Below are 22,101 nucleotides of genomic sequence, written 5' to 3' on the forward strand. Positions count from 1 at the left end.
AGAGCAGCATGGTCCTCGGAGCTCAGGCCCTGGCTGAACCCAGGCCTCCCCAGGGCTGTGGGCTGGGCCGTGTGGGTGTCATTGTGCCTGCACATGGCCTAAGGGGGGTGGTCGAGCAGTCAGAAACCCAGAGATTCCCTTGGGAAGTTTTGAGGAAGGGACCTCAGCACGAACCCCAGGAAATGATGTCACCTGCCGGCAACAGAACCCAACAGAACCCGCAATCCGGGTATCCAGGCCTCCAGAGCGGAGAGGAGCCCCCAGCCGGATCACTTGCTGCCAAGATGTTCTGCTGTTTGCCCCTGCCCAGAGGCCGGGGCCTCAGGAGAGCTCACAGGCAGTGTGCGTGGGCACCCTGTCGACGTTGGCTCAGGACACCCCCGAGAGGCCTCTGGCCCTTTGCCCGGAGAAACAGAAAGGTAACACGGGGAGCCCCAGGCCGGGCCAGGCCACCTCTCCCATGCCACCCGGAAACACCGGGTCCTTTGCCTGTGTGTGGGGATGCGGGTTTCTCGGGCTGTGTCTCCCTCAAGGAAGCCCAGGCGGATGTGGGGTCAGAAGCCTGTGGACAAGTTGTGCCCACACCCCAGGGGAGAGCAGGCTGGGCGGGATGGGGAGAGTGTGGGCAGCGCCGACCGGCCAGGCTGACCTCACACCCTCAGATGGGTCTCTTTCCTCCCGGGTGGGGATCTGAGCAGACACACGTCTCTGACCCTTCTGGGAAGAGAAGTTCGAGCAGGCAGAAGCAGCGGCTCCACTGGCCAGGCCCAGCTCGGAAAACTCCCAGCATGGCTGGCTGACGGTCACTGTCGTTGCAGAGCTTCCCACGTGATGAGGCCGAGGACGGGGACACCCCATCCAGCTCCCAGAGGGAGGGGTCGGAGCACCACCCGCCCGCCCGTGAGGCCCAGTGCAGGCTCCAGGTCAGCGTGCCCACGGAGGCATCAGCCCCACCGGGGGAGACGCGGAGGTGGGGAAGGCCTGCTGCCGAGACACCGCCCAGGATACAGCCGGCGGCCCAGTCTGAGGCTTCCACGGAGCTCAGCACACCCGGCTCCGACCCAGAGTCCAGAGAACCCCGGCCTCTGAGGCACCAGGAGGACCTGGAGCCCAGCACGCCACAGCACAGAGGTGAGGACGCTGGGGCTGGTGCACGGGAGTGTGTGGGGAGGGGTGCTGAGCTACACAGGGACGAGTCCTCGAAAGCTGCTGCTGGGCCTGCAGCAAGCGCTGGCCTCACACCCCCCGCCCCCCATCTTGCACACTTCAGTCCCAAAAGACATCTGACGCTGGGTATTCTTTGGGAACCTCTTGGAAGGTTTCTGTCCCGGGGTACGCACATGCCAAGGCTGGCCTGTGGGCAAACTTTGCTTCTCCCCCAGCTCTAGCACTGGCCTCCAACTGGAACCAGGCTCCACTTCCCAGACCTGTCCCCACACAGGTGGTGGCTCCAGGTGCAGGACCCAGGGATCCACCGAGGGCAGATGGAGAAGCGAGACTTGCCCTCGCAGAGACACCAGGCCAGCTGGGTACTGGCCAGCACACCGGGCAGATCGGATCTCCGTGCCTGCAGGACCCCCAGCCCCAGGCACTGATGTCCCACCCCCTCAGCGAGAACCTCCACCTCCACGTGCACCTCTACCTGCTCGGGCTTTGGCAAGAGAACCCGAGGCAGAGGAAGAGTCACCGCCTCGGCAGGGAGAGCCTGCCCTGGCTCCCGCGCAACACCCAGACGCCCACGATGACTCACCCAGCCCTGCAGGGAGAAAGAGCCCCCGCTCTGGACAGAGACCCAGAGCCCTTACCGGAAACACCACGTCCAGGGGAGCGGTCGGCTCTGCAGCCTCCATCCCTGTCTGCTCACCGTGGATGCCGGCAACTCGGTCTGCCCCCAGGGGACATGGAGTTCCTTTCCCCTGAACTGCTTTGCATGTGGTTTGTTTCCACCTTTCTGGTGATGTTTTATTTTTTGTATGGTTTCCTGGATTTTTGTTGGTTAAGTTGGGATTAGTAAACTGTTTCATCATTGTTGCAATCTGGGAACACTGTTGTGTAACTCTGGTGATACTGTGTTACCATCACCACTTTGTAGTTTCAGACCCGTTCCATCTTTATGCCCCACCCCCCAACAAAGCCTGGATTCAAGGCAAGCACGCCCTGTTCATCCCTCCCCCCGATCCTGAACACAATTTCATCTTTTCTTTCTGCATTCCTTCCTATATTCTTGGTGTCCCCAATCAGTGACTCTCAGCGAAATGACTGAAGGAGTGTTTTTCGGACTCTCCACCTACTGTAAGACTCCATTGGAGAGTTCTCATTTTTATGTCATTTGAACTAGCCTTTGATAGCTGAAAGGACGGTGTACGTCCTTTCAAGATACCATGTGCCAAACGAAGCCCTTTTGGCAACTGCCATCATTATCTCCAGGCAGGCATTGCTGTTTGAAGGGTGACATCTCAGCCAGAAGGCAGAGGCTGAGCTCCTCTTGTTGCACCAGCTCCCAAAAGAAGCCAAGAAAGGGAGCTGGAACAACAAACCACCCCCATGCCCAGGAAAGCGTTCTTCATGACAGAAGGCTAGAAAATGACCCAACATCCTTGTGGCCCAGAACCACTCTAGAAAATCACTGTTCCATAAAAAAGAGAAACACATGGGAAGTTCCAAGGAGAGGCAATGCCCATGGCCAGTGTACTTGAGAGACGGCCTGACCGCTCCGGGGAAGACACGCACCGACGGAACCCCTTGGGAAACAGCAGTGATAGTCCTCACCGTCGTAAGGGTTTCCTCTGGGGACAACCTGCCCTGGGCACCACACGAGGGAGCAGACCGGCTTCTCTTCCTCTGCCCCCACACCATTCACTCATGAAGGCAGCTCAGGTGTTCTCATGCCCTGCCTGCCTGCCTGCCTGGCTCATCCGTGAGCTGTGACCACCTCCAGGCTAGGACTCCACCTTTTCCTCTCTGTGTACCGTGAATCTGCACACAGTGGGCTTTCAGAACCTTAGGAGACTTGAGCCATTCCCGCTCGAGCCAGAACCCTCCCCAGGAAGGAAAACAGCTGTGGAGTCATTTTGGCCCCAGCACTGGTTCCGAAAGCCTGGCGGCTCCTACAGCCTCTACGGTGTGAAGAGGGAGGTCCCTTTTGACAGAGCTTTCCGGCTCTCAGATCTAAGCTGTTGTTTCACTGTCAGCTGTGTCTCTTCCGTTGCAGCCAGGTGGGCCACGCTGCTCCAAAGGAGCTCACAAGCTGAGTTTCAAGGGAGGACAGGGATGGCTACAACGTGCTGCAAACTGAGTGAGGGTCCCCACAATCCTCAGCAAAGGTCTGTGGTGTGCAAGTGGGGAGTAGAGGGCCCCCAAGTTCCAAAGGAAGGGAGGTAGTCGGGAGCTAAAGCCCTTGGCTGCTGTGGTAGCAGCTGCAGATGGCAGCCCGTCCACAGTGCACTTCAAATGAGGTCATATGAGCGGGACTCTGGAAATGGCTCCGAAATCGAGAGAAAGGGGTCAGGGTATGTGGGAATCCGGCGGGGGTGGGGGGTGGATGAAGGAAGGTGTCCCTCCTCTCTCCAGTGCAATTTGGTTTGGTGAGTCTCAAAGCTACCAGATGGCACTTCCCAAGTCAGGCCCCCGCAGGAATCAGGGTGGGCTGCCTGCCTCGGGCCCTGCCACAGGGACAAGCCACACCAGTGGCCTCCCTGAGCTCCAATGGCCGGATCTGGGGGGTTCTGTCTGGGTGCACACCTCCTTGCTGTGGCCAAGTTCCCCCCTTCTCTGAGCACCAGCTTCATCCTCTCGAATGAGGACATCAATTGCTACCTTGGCACGTTACTCTCTTCATCCTGTGAAGACTCATTAGGCTTATCCTACAATTACTAGCTGGCCCGAAGAGATATCTCCTGAATCCAGCTTAAGCTGGAGTCTCCCAGGCTCATCTGGCATGTCTTCCCTGAAGTCTGCCAAAACCCACACCCTTGCATTTCCAGGGACTCCCCTTAGCCAGCTGGGCAGAAAACCCAGCATGCTTCAAACAAGCTGACAGACAAGCGGGAGAGGACTCACGGGCAGACGGCTTCCCTCAGGTCTCGGGTGGAGCTCTGGGACCACAGCAGCAACGGGCCATCCCAGCCCCTGGGCTCAGCAGCACCCTCATTCTCAGGCCGGCGGCTCTGCCCTGAGGGGAGCAGGAACGTCACCAACTGCCGCAGGCGGACCTCAAGCCCCTCCCACTGCTGGAGCCTGACCTCCCCCGGCCCCACCCCTTCCCCTACCCCAGCAGGACGAGAGCTCGTCTTCCCCTGGCTTCCAACGTGAGGCCCGGCCCTGGGCCCCGATTGGGCACTGCCCCAGCCCGGAGCCAATCACAGTGGCCAGGGAGGTGGAACGCACCGATTGGCCAGGGCCAGGTCATGTGACCATACTCCCCAGGAAACTCAAAGATTACCAAGGTTCTCTAAGAAACCAATGAACAAAATTATCCACTAAAGGCAAACCATAATTTTTAATGAGGCCAATGTCACAGAAAAAAAAAATGCTCCACAATAAACTGCTCAAGGAAGCTACTAAATAAACTTTCAGAAAAGTTTAGTAGTTTTTTTTTTTTTTTAAATAGGGTGACGGAGAGCTATACCTTTCCCATCTATGTGAATTTAGGTTTAAACTAGATTTCCCTTGGCTATTATATAAGACAAAAAAACCCACATCACCCACTTTCACTCCCCCCCACCCCCAAAATGTGTTTTAATCTATTGAATTTTTGTGTCCTCAGTTGTGTCTGATTCACGGCAACTCACCAACTCTACACAGCCAGGCTCTTCCGTCCATGGAATTCAGGGCAATTTTTTCTGTCCCAGTAAATGCCCACCCTGGGTGATCCAAAGGCAAGGGCTCCGAGGCTCCTGAGAGACTAACTCCTTTCAGCTGAGCACAGAGCTGGCTCCTCACTGGGATGCCTGTGGCCTGGGGCTCCCAGAGGGGAGAGCAGCACTCGCCCCACCGTGTGGTCACTGCTGGAAGTGCAGGCTGCTCCTCACTCCCCCTTGACAGTGTCCCTGAGGGCAGAACAGTGTGAATCGAATCAAGGTGGAAATGCAAACTCCAATGCAACCAACCTTCCCACAAGATCTCCAAAACCACTCAGGAACAGGGAATTGGAAACTGCAGGGGATGACATGAATGGAGATGGAGACTTGACACCTTACACCGAGTTCACTTCCAGTTATCCCTAGACAAACTTTCCATGAAAACTTGTCACAAATCTAGAAGAACAATGAGCAGAAACCGGACACGTGCTTTGAGTCTTCACACACAAAACTAAAAGGCAGTCCACAAAAAAAACCCAGAGAATACAGTGGACTTTGCAAAATCAAAGATATCTACTGTGGGAAAGACCTCATTACAAAAGCAAAAGACAGGTCATACATCGCGAGACGAATGAGTGGAAACACAAAGCTTATCAAGGATGTGTCTCCAAACAGACAAAGAACGCCAACACAACAAGCCTGTGAAAACTAGGGAAAGGTCTGAAGGGACACCAGACGGAGGAAGACACACACAGAGTATCCCGGATGATGTCCAGCACTGAGGGCCTGAAGAAACAACAGTCTAGTTGCACCCCCTCAGGCCTGTGTGACCGTGGATGAGGCCTCTGTTTCCCGGTGGCTCTGAGACATGGACAGGGAGGAAGGGGAAGAGAAGTCACTTGCATTTCTAATACTCACAGCAAAGTCTTCCAATGAGAAGGGAATTATCACCCCCACTGACAATGCCATTCACTGAAGTGATATCCACGAGTCCATCTACCCCAGAAGGGAAGGATGGACCTGTTCTCACAAAACGGCGAGAGATGGAAGGAGGAAGATCAAGCCCACACCAATCACTGGAAAGAGAAGCTGTGCTCAGGGCTTGAAAGAATTCCTATAGGGAAAATCATGTCACAGCCCCACATGGCAATCCACAGCTTCCATGCTATTCCTCCCAAAATGCCAATGCATTTTCGCACCGAACAAAGAATTGCAAAAGGGGTACGGAAACAGAAAAGAGCCTACATTGTCAATACAATCCGACGAAAAAGCCCCGATACGGACATCCAAGGTTGTGTGAAAGGAAATTAGACGACCAAACTAGGATCCTCAGGAGAGTATCGGAGAAGGCAATGGCGACCCACTCCAGTACTCTTGCCTGGAAAATGTCCTGGACGGAGGAGCCTGGTAGGCTACAGGCCATGGGGTCTTGCAGAGTCAGACACGACTGAAGTGACTTAGCCGCAGCAGCAGCAGCAGGACAGTATGCTATTGGGAATACAACAACACACACAGATCCAGATCGATGGAATAAAGTTGAGGGTCCAGAAACAAACCCCAGCATCCATGGTCAACTCATCTCTGACACAGACGGTGAGAATATCCAAATGGGAACAAGAAAGCCTCTTCAATCAATGTCCATGGGAAAACCAGACAGCTACATCTGAAGAACGCTATTGGGTTTGATCTCATACCACCTCAATATCGGGGAAAAACCTCACCCTAAAGACTGATGTCATGAGATAGCTAGAAAGAAGCGTAGGTCAAAGGCTCCTTAACATCAGAGTCTCCTTGCCATTTGCTGGGCGGAGGTCGAAATGGGTCTCTTCAAGTAAGGGAAAGAGGTAAACGAAGTACACCACTGGGTTTCCATCCAATGGAACCTATTCACAACAGAGAGGCTAAGCATTCACAAATGCAAAAGATAGGAAACGGAACACGAGAGACTCCTTGCAAGTGGTGTATCTGAGAAGGGGTTCATATGGAAAGAGACGAAGAATGCACAGCACTCAGATTCCAAGAAACACCACCACCACCCTTGACCCTTCCCCCATGACCAACTCTGACCTAAAGCCTTTCTCTCCCTCTAACCTATCCCTAAAACATAACCCTCATCTAATCATATACATGTGCATCCCTAGCATCCATCCATCCATCCACACACGAGAGAGAAAGAGGAAGACACAGACGGAATTGAGAAAGGAAAAGAGAGGGACACAGCCAGAGAGAGACACGGAACCAAAGAGAGGAAAGGAGTCGATGGTCCAGACTATTCCTCAATCTGTCTCGAAGGTAGAAGCAATGACAGCGCCCTTCCACCCCAGAAGGGGGAAAAGGACGGAAGGTTTGGAGAGGAAAAGACAAGAACGCAGGGAGCCATTAGAAGCTCAGCCACCCGCAGAAGCCGAGCTGGGACCCTTGAACAGAATCTCAATGGAAACAGAGGACCAGAAAGTTGGCTACTCTTTTCTATAAGAGAGGGAGACCTTCGAGTCTTCCTTTCGGTCCTCCAACTTGGATGCGGGGTCTCAAAACAGTCAGGAGGGGGAGTGCCTTTTCCTGGGTTCCACGGCGCATCCAGGCCTCGTTCTGCCCCATTCTGTGCTGTGTCAGCCCTGGATGGAATCTTTCTTTCTGAAGTCTCAGTGCACGAGCTCCACGTGATATCGGCCCCAGGTGGAAAGGCATGGAGCTGCTCGTAGGCCGACAGACCTAGGAAGCAGATGGGAGAATGACCCCCACTCTGCAGATGGAGAGACTGGGGCAACCCTGAGGGGCATATGCTTGTCCAGGGCCACACCACTTATGAGAAGAAGGAGCCTGGTCTGAGAGCAGCATGGTCCTCGGAGCTCAGGCCCTGGCTGAACCCAGGCCTCCCCAGGGCTGTGGGCTGGGCCGTGTGGGTGTCATTGTGCCTGCACATGGCCTAAGGGGGGTGGTCGAGCAGTCAGAAACCCAGAGATTCCCTTGGGAAGTTTTGAGGAAGGGACCTCAGCACGAACCCCAGGAAATGATGTCACCTGCCGGCAACAGAACCCAACAGAACCCGCAATCCGGGTATCCAGGCCTCCAGAGCGGAGAGGAGCCCCCAGCCAGATCACTTGCTGCCAAGATGTTCTGCTGTTTGCCCCTGCCCAGAGGCCGGGGCCTCAGGAGAGCTCACAGGCAGTGTGCGTGGGCACCCTGTCGACGTTGGCTCAGGACACCCCCGAGAGGCCTCTGGCCCTTTGCCCGGAGAAACAGAAAGGTAACACGGGGAGCCCCAGGCCGGGCCAGGCCACCTCTCCCATGCCACCCGGAAACACCGGGTCCTTTGCCTGTGTGTGGGGATGCGGGTTTCTCGGGCTGTGTCTCCCTCAAGGAAGCCCAGGCGGATGTGGGGTCAGAAGCCTGTGGACAAGTTGTGCCCACACCCCAGGGGAGAGCAGGCTGGGCGGGATGGGGAGAGTGTGGGCAGCGCCGACCGGCCAGGCTGACCTCACACCCTCAGATGGGTCTCTTTCCTCCCGGGTGGGGATCTGAGCAGACACACGTCTCTGACCCTTCTGGGAAGAGAAGTTCGAGCAGGCAGAAGCAGCGGCTCCACTGGCCAGGCCCAGCTCGGAAAACTCCCAGCATGGCTGGCTGACGGTCACTGTCGTTGCAGAGCTTCCCACGTGATGAGGCCGAGGACGGGGACACCCCATCCAGCTCCCAGAGGGAGGGGTCGGAGCACCACCCGCCCGCCCGTGAGGCCCAGTGCAGGCTCCAGGTCAGCGTGCCCACGGAGGCATCAGCCCCACCGGGGGAGATGCGGAGGTGGGGAAGGCCTGCTGCCGAGACACCGCCCAGGATACAGCCGGCGGCCCAGTCTGAGGCTTCCACGGAGCTCAGCACACCCGGCTCCGACCCAGAGTCCAGAGAACCCCGGCCTCTGAGGCACCAGGAGGACCTGGAGCCCAGCACGCCACAGCACAGAGGTGAGGACGCTGGGGCTGGTGCACGGGAGTGTGTGGGGAGGGGTGCTGAGCTACACAGGGACGAGTCCTCGAAAGCTGCTGCTGGGCCTGCAGCAAGCGCTGGCCTCACACCCCCCGCCCCCCATCTTGCACACTTCAGTCCCAAAAGACATCTGACGCTGGGTATTCTTTGGGAACCTCTTGGAAGGTTTCTGTCCCGGGGTACGCACATGCCAAGGCTGGCCTGTGGGCAAACTTTGCTTCTCCCCCAGCTCTAGCACTGGCCTCCAACTGGAACCAGGCTCCACTTCCCAGACCTGTCCCCACACAGGTGGTGGCTCCAGGTGCAGGACCCAGGGATCCACCGAGGGCAGATGGAGAAGCGAGACTTGCCCTCGCAGAGACACCAGGCCAGCTGGGTACTGGCCAGCACACCGGGCAGATCGGATCTCCGTGCCTGCAGGACCCCCAGCCCCAGGCACTGATGTCCCACCCCCTCAGCGAGAACCTCCACCTCCATGTGCACCTCTACCTGCTCGGGCTTTGGCAAGAGAACCCGAGGCAGAGGAAGAGTCACCGCCTCGGCAGGGAGAGCCTGCCCTGGCTCCCGTGCAACACCCAGACGCCCACGATGACTCACCCAGCCCTGCAGGGAGAAAGAGCCCCCGCTCTGGACAGAGACCCAGAGCCCTTACCGGAAACACCACGTCCAGGGGAGCGGTCGGCTCTGCAGCCTCCATCCCTGTCTGCTCACCGTGGATGCCGGCAACTCGGTCTGCCCCCAGGGGACATGGAGTTCCTTTCCTCTGAACTGCTTTGCATGTGGTTTGTTTCCACCTTTCTGGTGATGTTTTATTTTTTGTATGGTTTCCTGGATTTTTGTTGGTTAAGTTGGGATTAGTAAACTGTTTCATCATTGTTGCAATCTGGGAACACTGTTGTGTAACTCTGGTGATACTGTGTTACCATCACCACTTTGTAGTTTCAGACCCGTTCCATCTTTATGCCCCACCCCCCAACAAAGCCTGGATTCAAGGCAAGCACGCCCTGTTCATCCCTCCCCCCGATCCTGAACACAATTTCATCTTTTCTTTCTGCATTCCTTCCTATATTCTTGGTGTCCCCAATCAGTGACTCTCAGCGAAATGACTGAAGGAGTGTTTTTCGGACTCTCCACCTACTGTAAGACTCCATTGGAGAGTTCTCATTTTTATGTCATTTGAACTAGCCTTTGATAGCTGAAAGGACGGTGTACGTCCTTTCAAGATACCATGTGCCAAACGAAGCCCTTTTGGCAACTGCCATCATTATCTCCAGGCAGGCATTGCTGTTTGAAGGGTGACATCTCAGCCAGAAGGCAGAGGCTGAGCTCCTCTTGTTGCACCAGCTCCCAAAAGAAGCCAAGAAAGGGAGCTGGAACAACAAACCACCCCCATGCCCAGGAAAGCGTTCTTCATGACAGAAGGCTAGAAAATGACCCAACATCCTTGTGGCCCAGAACCACTCTAGAAAATCACTGTTCCATAAAAAAGAGAAACACATGGGAAGTTCCAAGGAGAGGCAATGCCCATGGCCAGTGTACTTGAGAGACGGCCTGACCGCTCCGGGGAAGACACGCACCGACGGAACCCCTTGGGAAACAGCAGTGATAGTCCTCACCGTCGTAAGGGTTTCCTCTGGGGACAACCTGCCCTGGGCACCACACGAGGGAGCAGACCGGCTTCTCTTCCTCTGCCCCCACACCATTCACTCATGAAGGCAGCTCAGGTGTTCTCATGCCCTGCCTGCCTGCCTGCCTGGCTCATCCGTGAGCTGTGACCACCTCCAGGCTAGGACTCCACCTTTTCCTCTCTGTGTACCGTGAATCTGCACACAGTGGGCTTTCAGAACCTTAGGAGACTTGAGCCATTCCCGCTCGAGCCAGAACCCTCCCCAGGAAGGAAAACAGCTGTGGAGTCATTTTGGCCCCAGCACTGGTTCCGAAAGCCTGGCGGCTCCTACAGCCTCTACGGTGTGAAGAGGGAGGTCCCTTTTGACAGAGCTTTCCGGCTCTCAGATCTAAGCTGTTGTTTCACTGTCAGCTGTGTCTTCCGTTGCAGCCAGGTGGGCCACGCTGCTCCAAAGGAGCTCACAAGCTGAGTTTCAAGGGAGGACAGGGATGGCTACAACGTGCTGCAAACTGAGTGAGGGTCCCCACAATCCTCAGCAAAGGTCTGTGGTGTGCAAGTGGGGAGTAGAGGGCCCCCAAGTTCCAAAGGAAGGGAGGTAGTCGGGAGCTAAAGCCCTTGGCTGCTGTGGTAGCAGCTGCAGATGGCAGCCCGTCCACAGTGCACTTCAAATGAGGTCATATGAGCGGGACTCTGGAAATGGCTCCGAAATCGAGAGAAAGGGGTCAGGGTATGTGGGAATCCGGCGGGGGTGGGGGGTGGATGAAGGAAGGTGTCCCTCCTCTCTCCAGTGCAATTTGGTTTGGTGAGTCTCAAAGCTACCAGATGGCACTTCCCAAGTCAGGCCCCCGCAGGAATCAGGGTGGGCTGCCTGCCTCGGGCCCTGCCACAGGGACAAGCCACACCAGTGGCCTCCCTGAGCTCCAATGGCCGGATCTGGGGGGTTCTGTCTGGGTGCACACCTCCTTGCTGTGGCCAAGTTCCCCCCTTCTCTGAGCACCAGCTTCATCCTCTCGAATGAGGACATCAATTGCTACCTTGGCACGTTACTCTCTTCATCCTGTGAAGACTCATTAGGCTTATCCTACAATTACTAGCTGGCCCGAAGAGATATCTCCTGAATCCAGCTTAAGCTGGAGTCTCCCAGGCTCATCTGGCATGTCTTCCCTGAAGTCTGCCAAAACCCACACCCTTGCATTTCCAGGGACTCCCCTTAGCCAGCTGGGCAGAAAACCCAGCATGCTTCAAACAAGCTGACAGACAAGCGGGAGAGGACTCACGGGCAGACGGCTTCCCTCAGGTCTCGGGTGGAGCTCTGGGACCACAGCAGCAACGGGCCATCCCAGCCCCTGGGCTCAGCAGCGCCCTCATTCTCAGGCCGGCGGCTCTGCCCTGAGGGGAGCAGGAACGTCACCAACTGCCGCAGGCGGACCTCAAGCCCCTCCCACTGCTGGAGCCTGACCTCCCCCGGCCCCACCCCTTCCCCTACCCCAGCAGGACGAGAGCTCGTCTTCCCCTGGCTTCCAACGTGAGGCCCGGCCCTGGGCCCCGATTGGGCACTGCCCCAGCCCGGAGCCAATCACAGTGGCCAGGGAGGTGGAACGCACCGATTGGCCAGGGCCAGGTCATGTGACCATACTCCCCAGGAAACTCAAAGATTACCAAGGTTCTCTAAGAAACCAATGAACAAAATTATCCACTAAAGGCAAACCATAATTTTTAATGAGGCCAATGTCACAGAAAAAAAAAATGCTCCACAATAAACTGCTCAAGGAAGCTACTAAATAAACTTTCAGAAAAGTTTAGTAGTTTTTTTTTTTTTTTAAATAGGGTGACGGAGAGCTATACCTTTCCCATCTATGTGAATTTAGGTTTAAACTAGATTTCCCTTGGCTATTATATAAGACAAAAAAACCCACATCACCCACTTTCACTCCCCCCCACCCCCAAAATGTGTTTTAATCTATTGAATTTTTGTGTCCTCAGTTGTGTCTGATTCACGGCAACTCACCAACTCTACACAGCCAGGCTCTTCTGTCCATGGAATTCAGGGCAATTTTTTCTGTCCCAGTAAATGCCCACCCTGGGTGATCCAAAGGCAAGGGCTCCGAGGCTCCTGAGAGACTAACTCCTTTCAGCTGAGCACAGAGCTGGCTCCTCACTGGGATGCCTGTGGCCTGGGGCTCCCAGAGGGGAGAGCAGCACTCGCCCCACCGTGTGGTCACTGCTGGAAGTGCAGGCTGCTCCTCACTCCCCCTTGACAGTGTCCCTGAGGGCAGAACAGTGTGAATCGAATCAAGGTGGAAATGCAAACTCCAATGCAACCAACCTTCCCACAAGATCTCCAAAACCACTCAGGAACAGGGAATTGGAAACTGCAGGGGATGACATGAATGGAGATGGAGACTTGACACCTTACACCGAGTTCACTTCCAGTTATCCCTAGACAAACTTTCCATGAAAACTTGTCACAAATCTAGAAGAACAATGAGCAGAAACCGGACACGTGCTTTGAGTCTTCACACACAAAACTAAAAGGCAGTCCACAAAAAAAACCCAGAGAATACAGTGGACTTTGCAAAATCAAAGATATCTACTGTGGGAAAGACCTCATTACAAAAGCAAAAGACAGGTCATACATCGCGAGACGAATGAGTGGAAACACAAAGCTTATCAAGGATGTGTCTCCAAACAGACAAAGAACGCCAACACAACAAGCCTGTGAAAACTAGGGAAAGGTCTGAAGGGACACCAGACGGAGGAAGACACACACAGAGTATCCCGGATGATGTCCAGCACTGAGGGCCTGAAGAAACAACAGTCTAGTTGCACCCCCTCAGGCCTGTGTGACCGTGGATGAGGCCTCTGTTTCCCGGTGGCTCTGAGACATGGACAGGGAGGAAGGGGAAGAGAAGTCACTTGCATTTCTAATACTCACAGCAAAGTCTTCCAATGAGAAGGGAATTATCACCCCCACTGACAATGCCATTCACTGAAGTGATATCCACGAGTCCATCTACCCCAGAAGGGAAGGATGGACCTGTTCTCACAAAACGGCGAGAGATGGAAGGAGGAAGATCAAGCCCACACCAATCACTGGAAAGAGAAGCTGTGCTCAGGGCTTGAAAGAATTCCTATAGGGAAAATCATGTCACAGCCCCACATGGCAATCCACAGCTTCCATGCTATTCCTCCCAAAATGCCAATGCATTTTCGCACCGAACAAAGAATTGCAAAAGGGGTACGGAAACAGAAAAGAGCCTACATTGTCAATACAATCCGACGAAAAAGCCCCGATACGGACATCCAAGGTTGTGTGAAAGGAAATTAGACGACCAAACTAGGATCCTCAGGAGAGTATCGGAGAAGGCAATGGCGACCCACTCCAGTACTCTTGCCTGGAAAATGTCCTGGACGGAGGAGCCTGGTAGGCTACAGGCCATGGGGTCTTGCAGAGTCAGACACGACTGAAGTGACTTAGCCGCAGCAGCAGCAGCAGGACAGTATGCTATTGGGAATACAACAACACACACAGATCCAGATCGATGGAATAAAGTTGAGGGTCCAGAAACAAACCCCAGCATCCATGGTCAACTCATCTCTGACACAGACGGTGAGAATATCCAAATGGGAACAAGAAAGCCTCTTCAATCAATGTCCATGGGAAAACCAGACAGCTACATCTGAAGAACGCTATTGGGTTTGATCTCATACCACCTCAATATCGGGGAAAAACCTCACCCTAAAGACTGATGTCATGAGATAGCTAGAAAGAAGCGTAGGTCAAAGGCTCCTTAACATCAGAGTCTCCTTGCCATTTGCTGGGCGGAGGTCGAAATGGGTCTCTTCAAGTAAGGGAAAGAGGTAAACGAAGTACACCACTGGGTTTCCATCCAATGGAACCTATTCACAACAGAGAGGCTAAGCATTCACAAATGCAAAAGATAGGAAACGGAACACGAGAGACTCCTTGCAAGTGGTGTATCTGAGAAGGGGTTCATATGGAAAGAGACGAAGAATGCACAGCACTCAGATTCCAAGAAACACCACCACCACCCTTGACCCTTCCCCCATGACCAACTCTGACCTAAAGCCTTTCTCTCCCTCTAACCTATCCCTAAAACATAACCCTCATCTAATCATATACATGTGCATCCCTAGCATCCATCCATCCATCCACACACGAGAGAGAAAGAGGAAGACACAGACGGAATTGAGAAAGGAAAAGAGAGGGACACAGCCAGAGAGAGACACGGAACCAAAGAGAGGAAAGGAGTCGATGGTCCAGACTATTCCTCAATCTGTCTCGAAGGTAGAAGCAATGACAGCGCCCTTCCACCCCAGAAGGGGGAAAAGGACGGAAGGTTTGGAGAGGAAAAGACAAGAACGCAGGGAGCCATTAGAAGCTCAGCCACCCGCAGAAGCCGAGCTGGGACCCTTGAACAGAATCTCAATGGAAACAGAGGACCAGAAAGTTGGCTACTCTTTTCTATAAGAGAGGGAGACCTTCGAGTCTTCCTTTCGGTCCTCCAACTTGGATGCGGGGTCTCAAAACAGTCAGGAGGGGGAGTGCCTTTTCCTGGGTTCCACGGCGCATCCAGGCCTCGTTCTGCCCCATTCTGTGCTGTGTCAGCCCTGGATGGAATCTTTCTTTCTGAAGTCTCAGCGCACGAGCTCCACGTGATATCGGCCCCAGGTGGAAAGGCATGGAGCTGCTCGTAGGCCGACAGACCTAGGAAGCAGATGGGAGAATGACCCCCACTCTGCAGATGGAGAGACTGGGGCAACCCTGAGGGGCATATGCTTGTCCAGGGCCACACCACTTATGAGAAGAAGGAGCCTGGTCTGAGAGCAGCATGGTCCTCGGAGCTCAGGCCCTGGCTGAACCCAGGCCTCCCCAGGGCTGTGGGCTGGGCCGTGTGGGTGTCATTGTGCCTGCACATGGCCTAAGGGGGGTGGTCGAGCAGTCAGAAACCCAGAGATTCCCTTGGGAAGTTTTGAGGAAGGGACCTCAGCACGAACCCCAGGAAATGATGTCACCTGCCGGCAACAGAACCCAACAGAACCCGCAATCCGGGTATCCAGGCCTCCAGAGCGGAGAGGAGCCCCCAGCCAGATCACTTGCTGCCAAGATGTTCTGCTGTTTGCCCCTGCCCAGAGGCCGGGGCCTCAGGAGAGCTCACAGGCAGTGTGCGTGGGCACCCTGTCGACGTTGGCTCAGGACACCCCCGAGAGGCCTCTGGCCCTTTGCCCGGAGAAACAGAAAGGTAACACGGGGAGCCCCAGGCCGGGCCAGGCCACCTCTCCCATGCCACCCGGAAACACCGGGTCCTTTGCCTGTGTGTGGGGATGCGGGTTTCTCGGGCTGTGTCTCCCTCAAGGAAGCCCAGGCGGATGTGGGGTCAGAAGCCTGTGGACAAGTTGTGCCCACACCCCAGGGGAGAGCAGGCTGGGCGGGATGGGGAGAGTGTGGGCAGCGCCGACCGGCCAGGCTGACCTCACACCCTCAGATGGGTCTCTTTCCTCCCGGGTGGGGATCTGAGCAGACACACGTCTCTGACCCTTCTGGGAAGAGAAGTTCGAGCAGGCAGAAGCAGCGGCTCCACTGGCCAGGCCCAGCTCGGAAAACTCCCAGCATGGCTGGCTGACGGTCACTGTCGTTGCAGAGCTTCCCACGTGATGAGGCCGAGGACGGGGACACCCCATCCAGCTCCCAGAGGGAGGGGTCGGAGCACCACCCGCCCGCCCGTGAGGCCCAGTGCAGGCTCCAGGTCAGCGTGCCCACGGAGGCATCAGCCCCACCGGGGGAGACGCGGAGGTGGGGAAGGCCTGCTGCCGAGACACCGCCCAGGATACAGCCGGCGGCCCAGTCTGAGGCTTCCACGGAGCTCAGCACACCCGGCTCCGACCCAGAGTCCAGAGAACCCCGGCCTCTGAGGCACCAGGAGGACCTGGAGCCCAGCACGCCACAGCACAGAGGTGAGGACGCTGGGGCTGGTGCACGGGAGTGTGTGGGGAGGGGTGCTGAGCTACACAGGGACGAGTCCTCGAAAGCTGCTGCTGGGCCTGCAGCAAGCGCTGGCCTCACACCCCCCGCCCCCCATCTTGCACACTTCAGTCCCAAAAGACATCTGACGCTGGGTATTCTTTGGGAACCTCTTGGAAGGTTTCTGTCCCGGGGTACGCACATGCCAAGGCTGGCCTGTGGGCAAACTTTGCTTCTCCCCCAGCTCTAGCACTGGCCTCCAACTGGAACCAGGCTCCACTTCCCAGACCTGTCCCCACACAGGTGGTGGCTCCAGGTGCAGGACCCAGGGATCCACCGAGGGCAGATGGAGAAGCGAGACTTGCCCTCGCAGAGACACCAGGCCAGCTGGGTACTGGCCAGCACACCGGGCAGATCGGATCTCCGTGCCTGCAGGACCCCCAGCCCCAGGCACTGATGTCCCACCCCCTCAGCGAGAACCTCCACCTCCACGTGCACCTCTACCTGCTCGGGCTTTGGCAAGAGAACCCGAGGCAGAGGAAGAGTCACCGCCTCGGCAGGGAGAGCCTGCCCTGGCTCCCGCGCAACACCCAGACGCCCACGATGACTCACCCAGCCCTGCAGGGAGAAAGAGCCCCCGCTCTGGACAGAGACCCAGAGCCCTTACCGGAAACACCACGTCCAGGGGAGCGGTCGGCTCTGCAGCCTCCATCCCTGTCTGCTCACCGTGGATGCCGGCAACTCGGTCTGCCCCCAGGGGACATGGAGTTCCTTTCCCCTGAACTGCTTTGCATGTGGTTTGTTTCCACCTTTCTGGTGATGTTTTATTTTTTGTATGGTTTCCTGTATATTTGTTGGTTAAGTTGGGATTAGTAAACTTTTTCATCATTGTTGCAATCTGGGAACACTGTTGTGTAACTGTGGTGATACTGTGTTACCATCACCACTTTGTAGTTTCAGACCCGTTCCATCTTTATGCCCCACCCCCCAACAAAGCCTGGATTCAAGGCAAGCACGCCCTGTTCATCCCTCCCCCCGATCCTGAACACAATTTCATCTTTTCTTTCTGCATTCCTTCCTATATTCTTGGTGTCCCCAATCAGTGACTCTCAGCGAAATGACTGAAGGAGTGTTTTTCGGACTCTCCACCTACTGTAAGACTCCATTGGAGAGTTCTCATTTTTATGTCATTTGAACTAGCCTTTGATAGCTGAAAGGACGGTGTACGTCCTTTCAAGATACCATGTGCCAAACGAAGCCCTTTTGGCAACTGCCATCATTATCTCCAGGCAGGCATTGCTGTTTGAAGGGTGACATCTCAGCCAGAAGGCAGAGGCTGAGCTCCTCTTGTTGCACCAGCTCCCAAAAGAAGCCAAGAAAGGGAGCTGGAACAACAAACCACCCCCATGCCCAGGAAAGCGTTCTTCATGACAGAAGGCTAGAAAATGACCCAACATCCTTGTGGCCCAGAACCACTCTAGAAAATCACTGTTCCATAAAAAAGAGAAACACATGGGAAGTTCCAAGGAGAGGCAATGCCCATGGCCAGTGTACTTGAGAGACGGCCTGACCGCTCCGGGGAAGACACGCACCGACGGAACCCCTTGGGAAACAGCAGTGATAGTCCTCACCGTCGTAAGGGTTTCCTCTGGGGACAACCTGCCCTGGGCACCACACGAGGGAGCAGACCGGCTTCTCTTCCTCTGCCCCCACACCATTCACTCATGAAGGCAGCTCAGGTGTTCTCATGCCCTGCCTGCCTGCCTGCCTGGCTCATCCGTGAGCTGTGACCACCTCCAGGCTAGGACTCCACCTTTTCCTCTCTGTGTACCGTGAATCTGCACACAGTGGGCTTTCAGAACCTTAGGAGACTTGAGCCATTCCCGCTCGAGCCAGAACCCTCCCCAGGAAGGAAAACAGCTGTGGAGTCATTTTGGCCCCAGCACTGGTTCCGAAAGCCTGGCGGCTCCTACAGCCTCTACGGTGTGAAGAGGGAGGTCCCTTTTGACAGAGCTTTCCGGCTCTCAGATCTAAGCTGTTGTTTCACTGTCAGCTGTGTCTTCCGTTGCAGCCAGGTGGGCCACGCTGCTCCAAAGGAGCTCACAAGCTGAGTTTCAAGGGAGGACAGGGATGGCTACAACGTGCTGCAAACTGAGTGAGGGTCCCCACAATCCTCAGCAAAGGTCTGTGGTGTGCAAGTGGGGAGTAGAGGGCCCCCAAGTTCCAAAGGAAGGGAGGTAGTCGGGAGCTAAAGCCCTTGGCTGCTGTGGTAGCAGCTGCAGATGGCAGCCCGTCCACAGTGCACTTCAAATGAGGTCATATGAGCGGGACTCTGGAAATGGCTCCGAAATCGAGAGAAAGGGGTCAGGGTATGTGGGAATCCGGCGGGGGTGGGGGGTGGATGAAGGAAGGTGTCCCTCCTCTCTCCAGTGCAATTTGGTTTGGTGAGTCTCAAAGCTACCAGATGGCACTTCCCAAGTCAGGCCCCCGCAGGAATCAGGGTGGGCTGCCTGCCTCGGGCCCTGCCACAGGGACAAGCCACACCAGTGGCCTCCCTGAGCTCCAATGGCCGGATCTGGGGGGTTCTGTCTGGGTGCACACCTCCTTGCTGTGGCCAAGTTCCCCCCTTCTCTGAGCACCAGCTTCATCCTCTCGAATGAGGACATCAATTGCTACCTTGGCACGTTACTCTCTTCATCCTGTGAAGACTCATTAGGCTTATCCTACAATTACTAGCTGGCCCGAAGAGATATCTCCTGAATCCAGCTTAAGCTGGAGTCTCCCAGGCTCATCTGGCATGTCTTCCCTGAAGTCTGCCAAAACCCACACCCTTGCATTTCCAGGGACTCCCCTTAGCCAGCTGGGCAGAAAACCCAGCATGCTTCAAACAAGCTGACAGACAAGCGGGAGAGGACTCACGGGCAGACGGCTTCCCTCAGGTCTCGGGTGGAGCTCTGGGACCACAGCAGCAACGGGCCATCCCAGCCCCTGGGCTCAGCAGCGCCCTCATTCTCAGGCCGGCGGCTCTGCCCTGAGGGGAGCAGGAACGTCACCAACTGCCGCAGGCGGACCTCAAGCCCCTCCCACTGCTGGAGCCTGACCTCCCCCGGCCCCACCCCTTCCCCTACCCCAGCAGGACGAGAGCTCGTCTTCCCCTGGCTTCCAACGTGAGGCCCGGCCCTGGGCCCCGATTGGGCACTGCCCCAGCCCGGAGCCAATCACAGTGGCCAGGGAGGTGGAACGCACCGATTGGCCAGGGCCAGGTCATGTGACCATACTCCCCAGGAAACTCAAAGATTACCAAGGTTCTCTAAGAAACCAATGAACAAAATTATCCACTAAAGGCAAACCATAATTTTTAATGAGGCCAATGTCACAGAAAAAAAAAATGCTCCACAATAAACTGCTCAAGGAAGCTACTAAATAAACTTTCAGAAAAGTTTAGTAGTTTTTTTTTTTTTTTTAAATAGGGTGACGGAGAGCTATACCTTTCCCATCTATGTGAATTTAGGTTTAAACTAGATTTCCCTTGGCTATTATATAAGACAAAAAAACCCACATCACCCACTTTCACTCCCCCCCACCCCCAAAATGTGTTTTAATCTATTGAATTTTTGTGTCCTCAGTTGTGTCTGATTCACGGCAACTCACCAACTCTACACAGCCAGGCTCTTCCGTCCATGGAATTCAGGGCAATTTTTTCTGTCCCAGTAAATGCCCACCCTGGGTGATCCAAAGGCAAGGGCTCCGAGGCTCCTGAGAGACTAACTCCTTTCAGCTGAGCACAGAGCTGGCTCCTCACTGGGATGCCTGTGGCCTGGGGCTCCCAGAGGGGAGAGCAGCACTCGCCCCACCGTGTGGTCACTGCTGGAAGTGCAGGCTGCTCCTCACTCCCCCTTGACAGTGTCCCTGAGGGCAGAACAGTGTGAATCGAATCAAGGTGGAAATGCAAACTCCAATGCAACCAACCTTCCCACAAGATCTCCAAAACCACTCAGGAACAGGGAATTGGAAACTGCAGGGGATGACATGAATGGAGATGGAGACTTGACACCTTACACCGAGTTCACTTCCAGTTATCCCTAGACAAACTTTCCATGAAAACTTGTCACAAATCTAGAAGAACAATGAGCAGAAACCGGACACGTGCTTTGAGTCTTCACACACAAAACTAAAAGGCAGTCCACAAAAAAAACCCAGAGAATACAGTGGACTTTGCAAAATCAAAGATATCTACTGTGGGAAAGACCTCATTACAAAAGCAAAAGACAGGTCATACATCGCGAGACGAATGAGTGGAAACACAAAGCTTATCAAGGATGTGTCTCCAAACAGACAAAGAACGCCAACACAACAAGCCTGTGAAAACTAGGGAAAGGTCTGAAGGGACACCAGACGGAGGAAGACACACACAGAGTATCCCGGATGATGTCCAGCACTGAGGGCCTGAAGAAACAACAGTCTAGTTGCACCCCCTCAGGCCTGTGTGACCGTGGATGAGGCCTCTGTTTCCCGGTGGCTCTGAGACATGGACAGGGAGGAAGGGGAAGAGAAGTCACTTGCATTTCTAATACTCACAGCAAAGTCTTCCAATGAGAAGGGAATTATCACCCCCACTGACAATGCCATTCACTGAAGTGATATCCACGAGTCCATCTACCCCAGAAGGGAAGGATGGACCTGTTCTCACAAAACGGCGAGAGATGGAAGGAGGAAGATCAAGCCCACACCAATCACTGGAAAGAGAAGCTGTGCTCAGGGCTTGAAAGAATTCCTATAGGGAAAATCATGTCACAGCCCCACATGGCAATCCACAGCTTCCATGCTATTCCTCCCAAAATGCCAATGCATTTTCGCACCGAACAAAGAATTGCAAAAGGGGTACGGAAACAGAAAAGAGCCTACATTGTCAATACAATCCGACGAAAAAGCCCCGATACGGACATCCAAGGTTGTGTGAAAGGAAATTAGACGACCAAACTAGGATCCTCAGGAGAGTATCGGAGAAGGCAATGGCGACCCACTCCAGTACTCTTGCCTGGAAAATGTCCTGGACGGAGGAGCCTGGTAGGCTACAGGCCATGGGGTCTTGCAGAGTCAGACACGACTGAAGTGACTTAGCCGCAGCAGCAGCAGCAGGACAGTATGCTATTGGGAATACAACAACACACACAGATCCAGATCGATGGAATAAAGTTGAGGGTCCAGAAACAAACCCCAGCATCCATGGTCAACTCATCTCTGACACAGACGGTGAGAATATCCAAATGGGAACAAGAAAGCCTCTTCAATCAATGTCCATGGGAAAACCAGACAGCTACATCTGAAGAACGCTATTGGGTTTGATCTCATACCACCTCAATATCGGGGAAAAACCTCACCCTAAAGACTGATGTCATGAGATAGCTAGAAAGAAGCGTAGGTCAAAGGCTCCTTAACATCAGAGTCTCCTTGCCATTTGCTGGGCGGAGGTCGAAATGGGTCTCTTCAAGTAAGGGAAAGAGGTAAACGAAGTACACCACTGGGTTTCCATCCAATGGAACCTATTCACAACAGAGAGGCTAAGCATTCACAAATGCAAAAGATAGGAAACGGAACACGAGAGACTCCTTGCAAGTGGTGTATCTGAGAAGGGGTTCATATGGAAAGAGACGAAGAATGCACAGCACTCAGATTCCAAGAAACACCACCACCACCCTTGACCCTTCCCC

General features: G+C 54.8%; 2 protein-coding genes and 2 long non-coding RNA genes across 5 annotated transcripts; 2 read left to right on the top strand and 2 right to left on the bottom strand.

Annotated features, from left to right (window-relative positions):
* Window positions 1–242: 242 nt before the first annotated feature.
* Window positions 243–2,035, top strand: LOC145527510 (uncharacterized). Its single transcript, XM_081545600.1, has 3 exons — window positions 243–419; window positions 819–1,131; window positions 1,383–2,035. Exons 1-3 carry the CDS (start codon window positions 285–287, stop codon window positions 2,009–2,011), a joined length of 1,077 nt encoding a protein of 358 aa, XP_081401726.1. The 5' UTR covers window positions 243–284; the 3' UTR covers window positions 2,012–2,035.
* LOC145527637 (uncharacterized) lies at window positions 1,961–16,858 on the bottom strand. Of its 2 annotated transcripts, XR_014069806.1 has the most exons (5): window positions 14,911–16,858; window positions 12,416–12,673; window positions 7,286–11,796; window positions 4,791–5,048; window positions 1,961–4,171 (listed from the first exon to the last, which is right to left on the bottom strand). It is a non-coding gene; the product is annotated as an uncharacterized LOC145527637 (long non-coding RNA). The 2 variants fall into 2 exon arrangements; XR_014069805.1 differs by lacking the exon at window positions 14,911–16,858 and having other exon boundaries at window positions 12,416–14,465.
* Window positions 15,490–19,422, top strand: LOC145527540 (uncharacterized). The gene is made up of 3 exons (XM_081545639.1): window positions 15,490–15,671; window positions 16,071–16,383; window positions 16,635–19,422. Exons 1-3 carry the CDS (start codon window positions 15,537–15,539, stop codon window positions 17,261–17,263), a joined length of 1,077 nt encoding a protein of 358 aa, XP_081401765.1. The 5' UTR covers window positions 15,490–15,536; the 3' UTR covers window positions 17,264–19,422.
* Window positions 17,213–21,981, bottom strand: LOC145527628 (uncharacterized). The gene is made up of 2 exons (XR_014069795.1): window positions 20,042–21,981; window positions 17,213–19,421 (listed from the first exon to the last, which is right to left on the bottom strand). It is a non-coding gene; the product is annotated as an uncharacterized LOC145527628 (long non-coding RNA).
* Between the last annotated feature and the right edge of the window lie 120 nt (window positions 21,982–22,101).

This window comes from Giraffa tippelskirchi, chromosome 11 (genome assembly GCF_054371585.1).
Source record: "Giraffa tippelskirchi isolate mGirTip1 chromosome 11, T2T-mGirTip1v1.2.pri, whole genome shotgun sequence".
NCBI classification, from domain to species: domain Eukaryota; kingdom Metazoa; phylum Chordata; class Mammalia; order Artiodactyla; family Giraffidae; genus Giraffa; species Giraffa tippelskirchi.

Bases quoted from the DNA above. Each gene is read 5' to 3' on its own strand.
- LOC145527540 (XM_081545639.1), top strand. From the start codon at position 15,537: ATGTTCTGCTGTTTGCCCCTGCCCAGAGGCCGGGGCCTCAGGAGAGCT. The intron at 15,672-16,070 runs GTAACACGGGGA...CTGTCGTTGCAG, and splicing joins TTGCCCGGAGAAACAGAAAG to AGCTTCCCACGTGATGAGGC. The intron at 16,384-16,634 runs GTGAGGACGCTG...CTTCTCCCCCAG, and splicing joins CAGCACGCCACAGCACAGAG to CTCTAGCACTGGCCTCCAAC.
- LOC145527510 (XM_081545600.1), top strand. From the start codon at position 285: ATGTTCTGCTGTTTGCCCCTGCCCAGAGGCCGGGGCCTCAGGAGAGCT. The intron at 420-818 runs GTAACACGGGGA...CTGTCGTTGCAG, and splicing joins TTGCCCGGAGAAACAGAAAG to AGCTTCCCACGTGATGAGGC. The intron at 1,132-1,382 runs GTGAGGACGCTG...CTTCTCCCCCAG, and splicing joins CAGCACGCCACAGCACAGAG to CTCTAGCACTGGCCTCCAAC.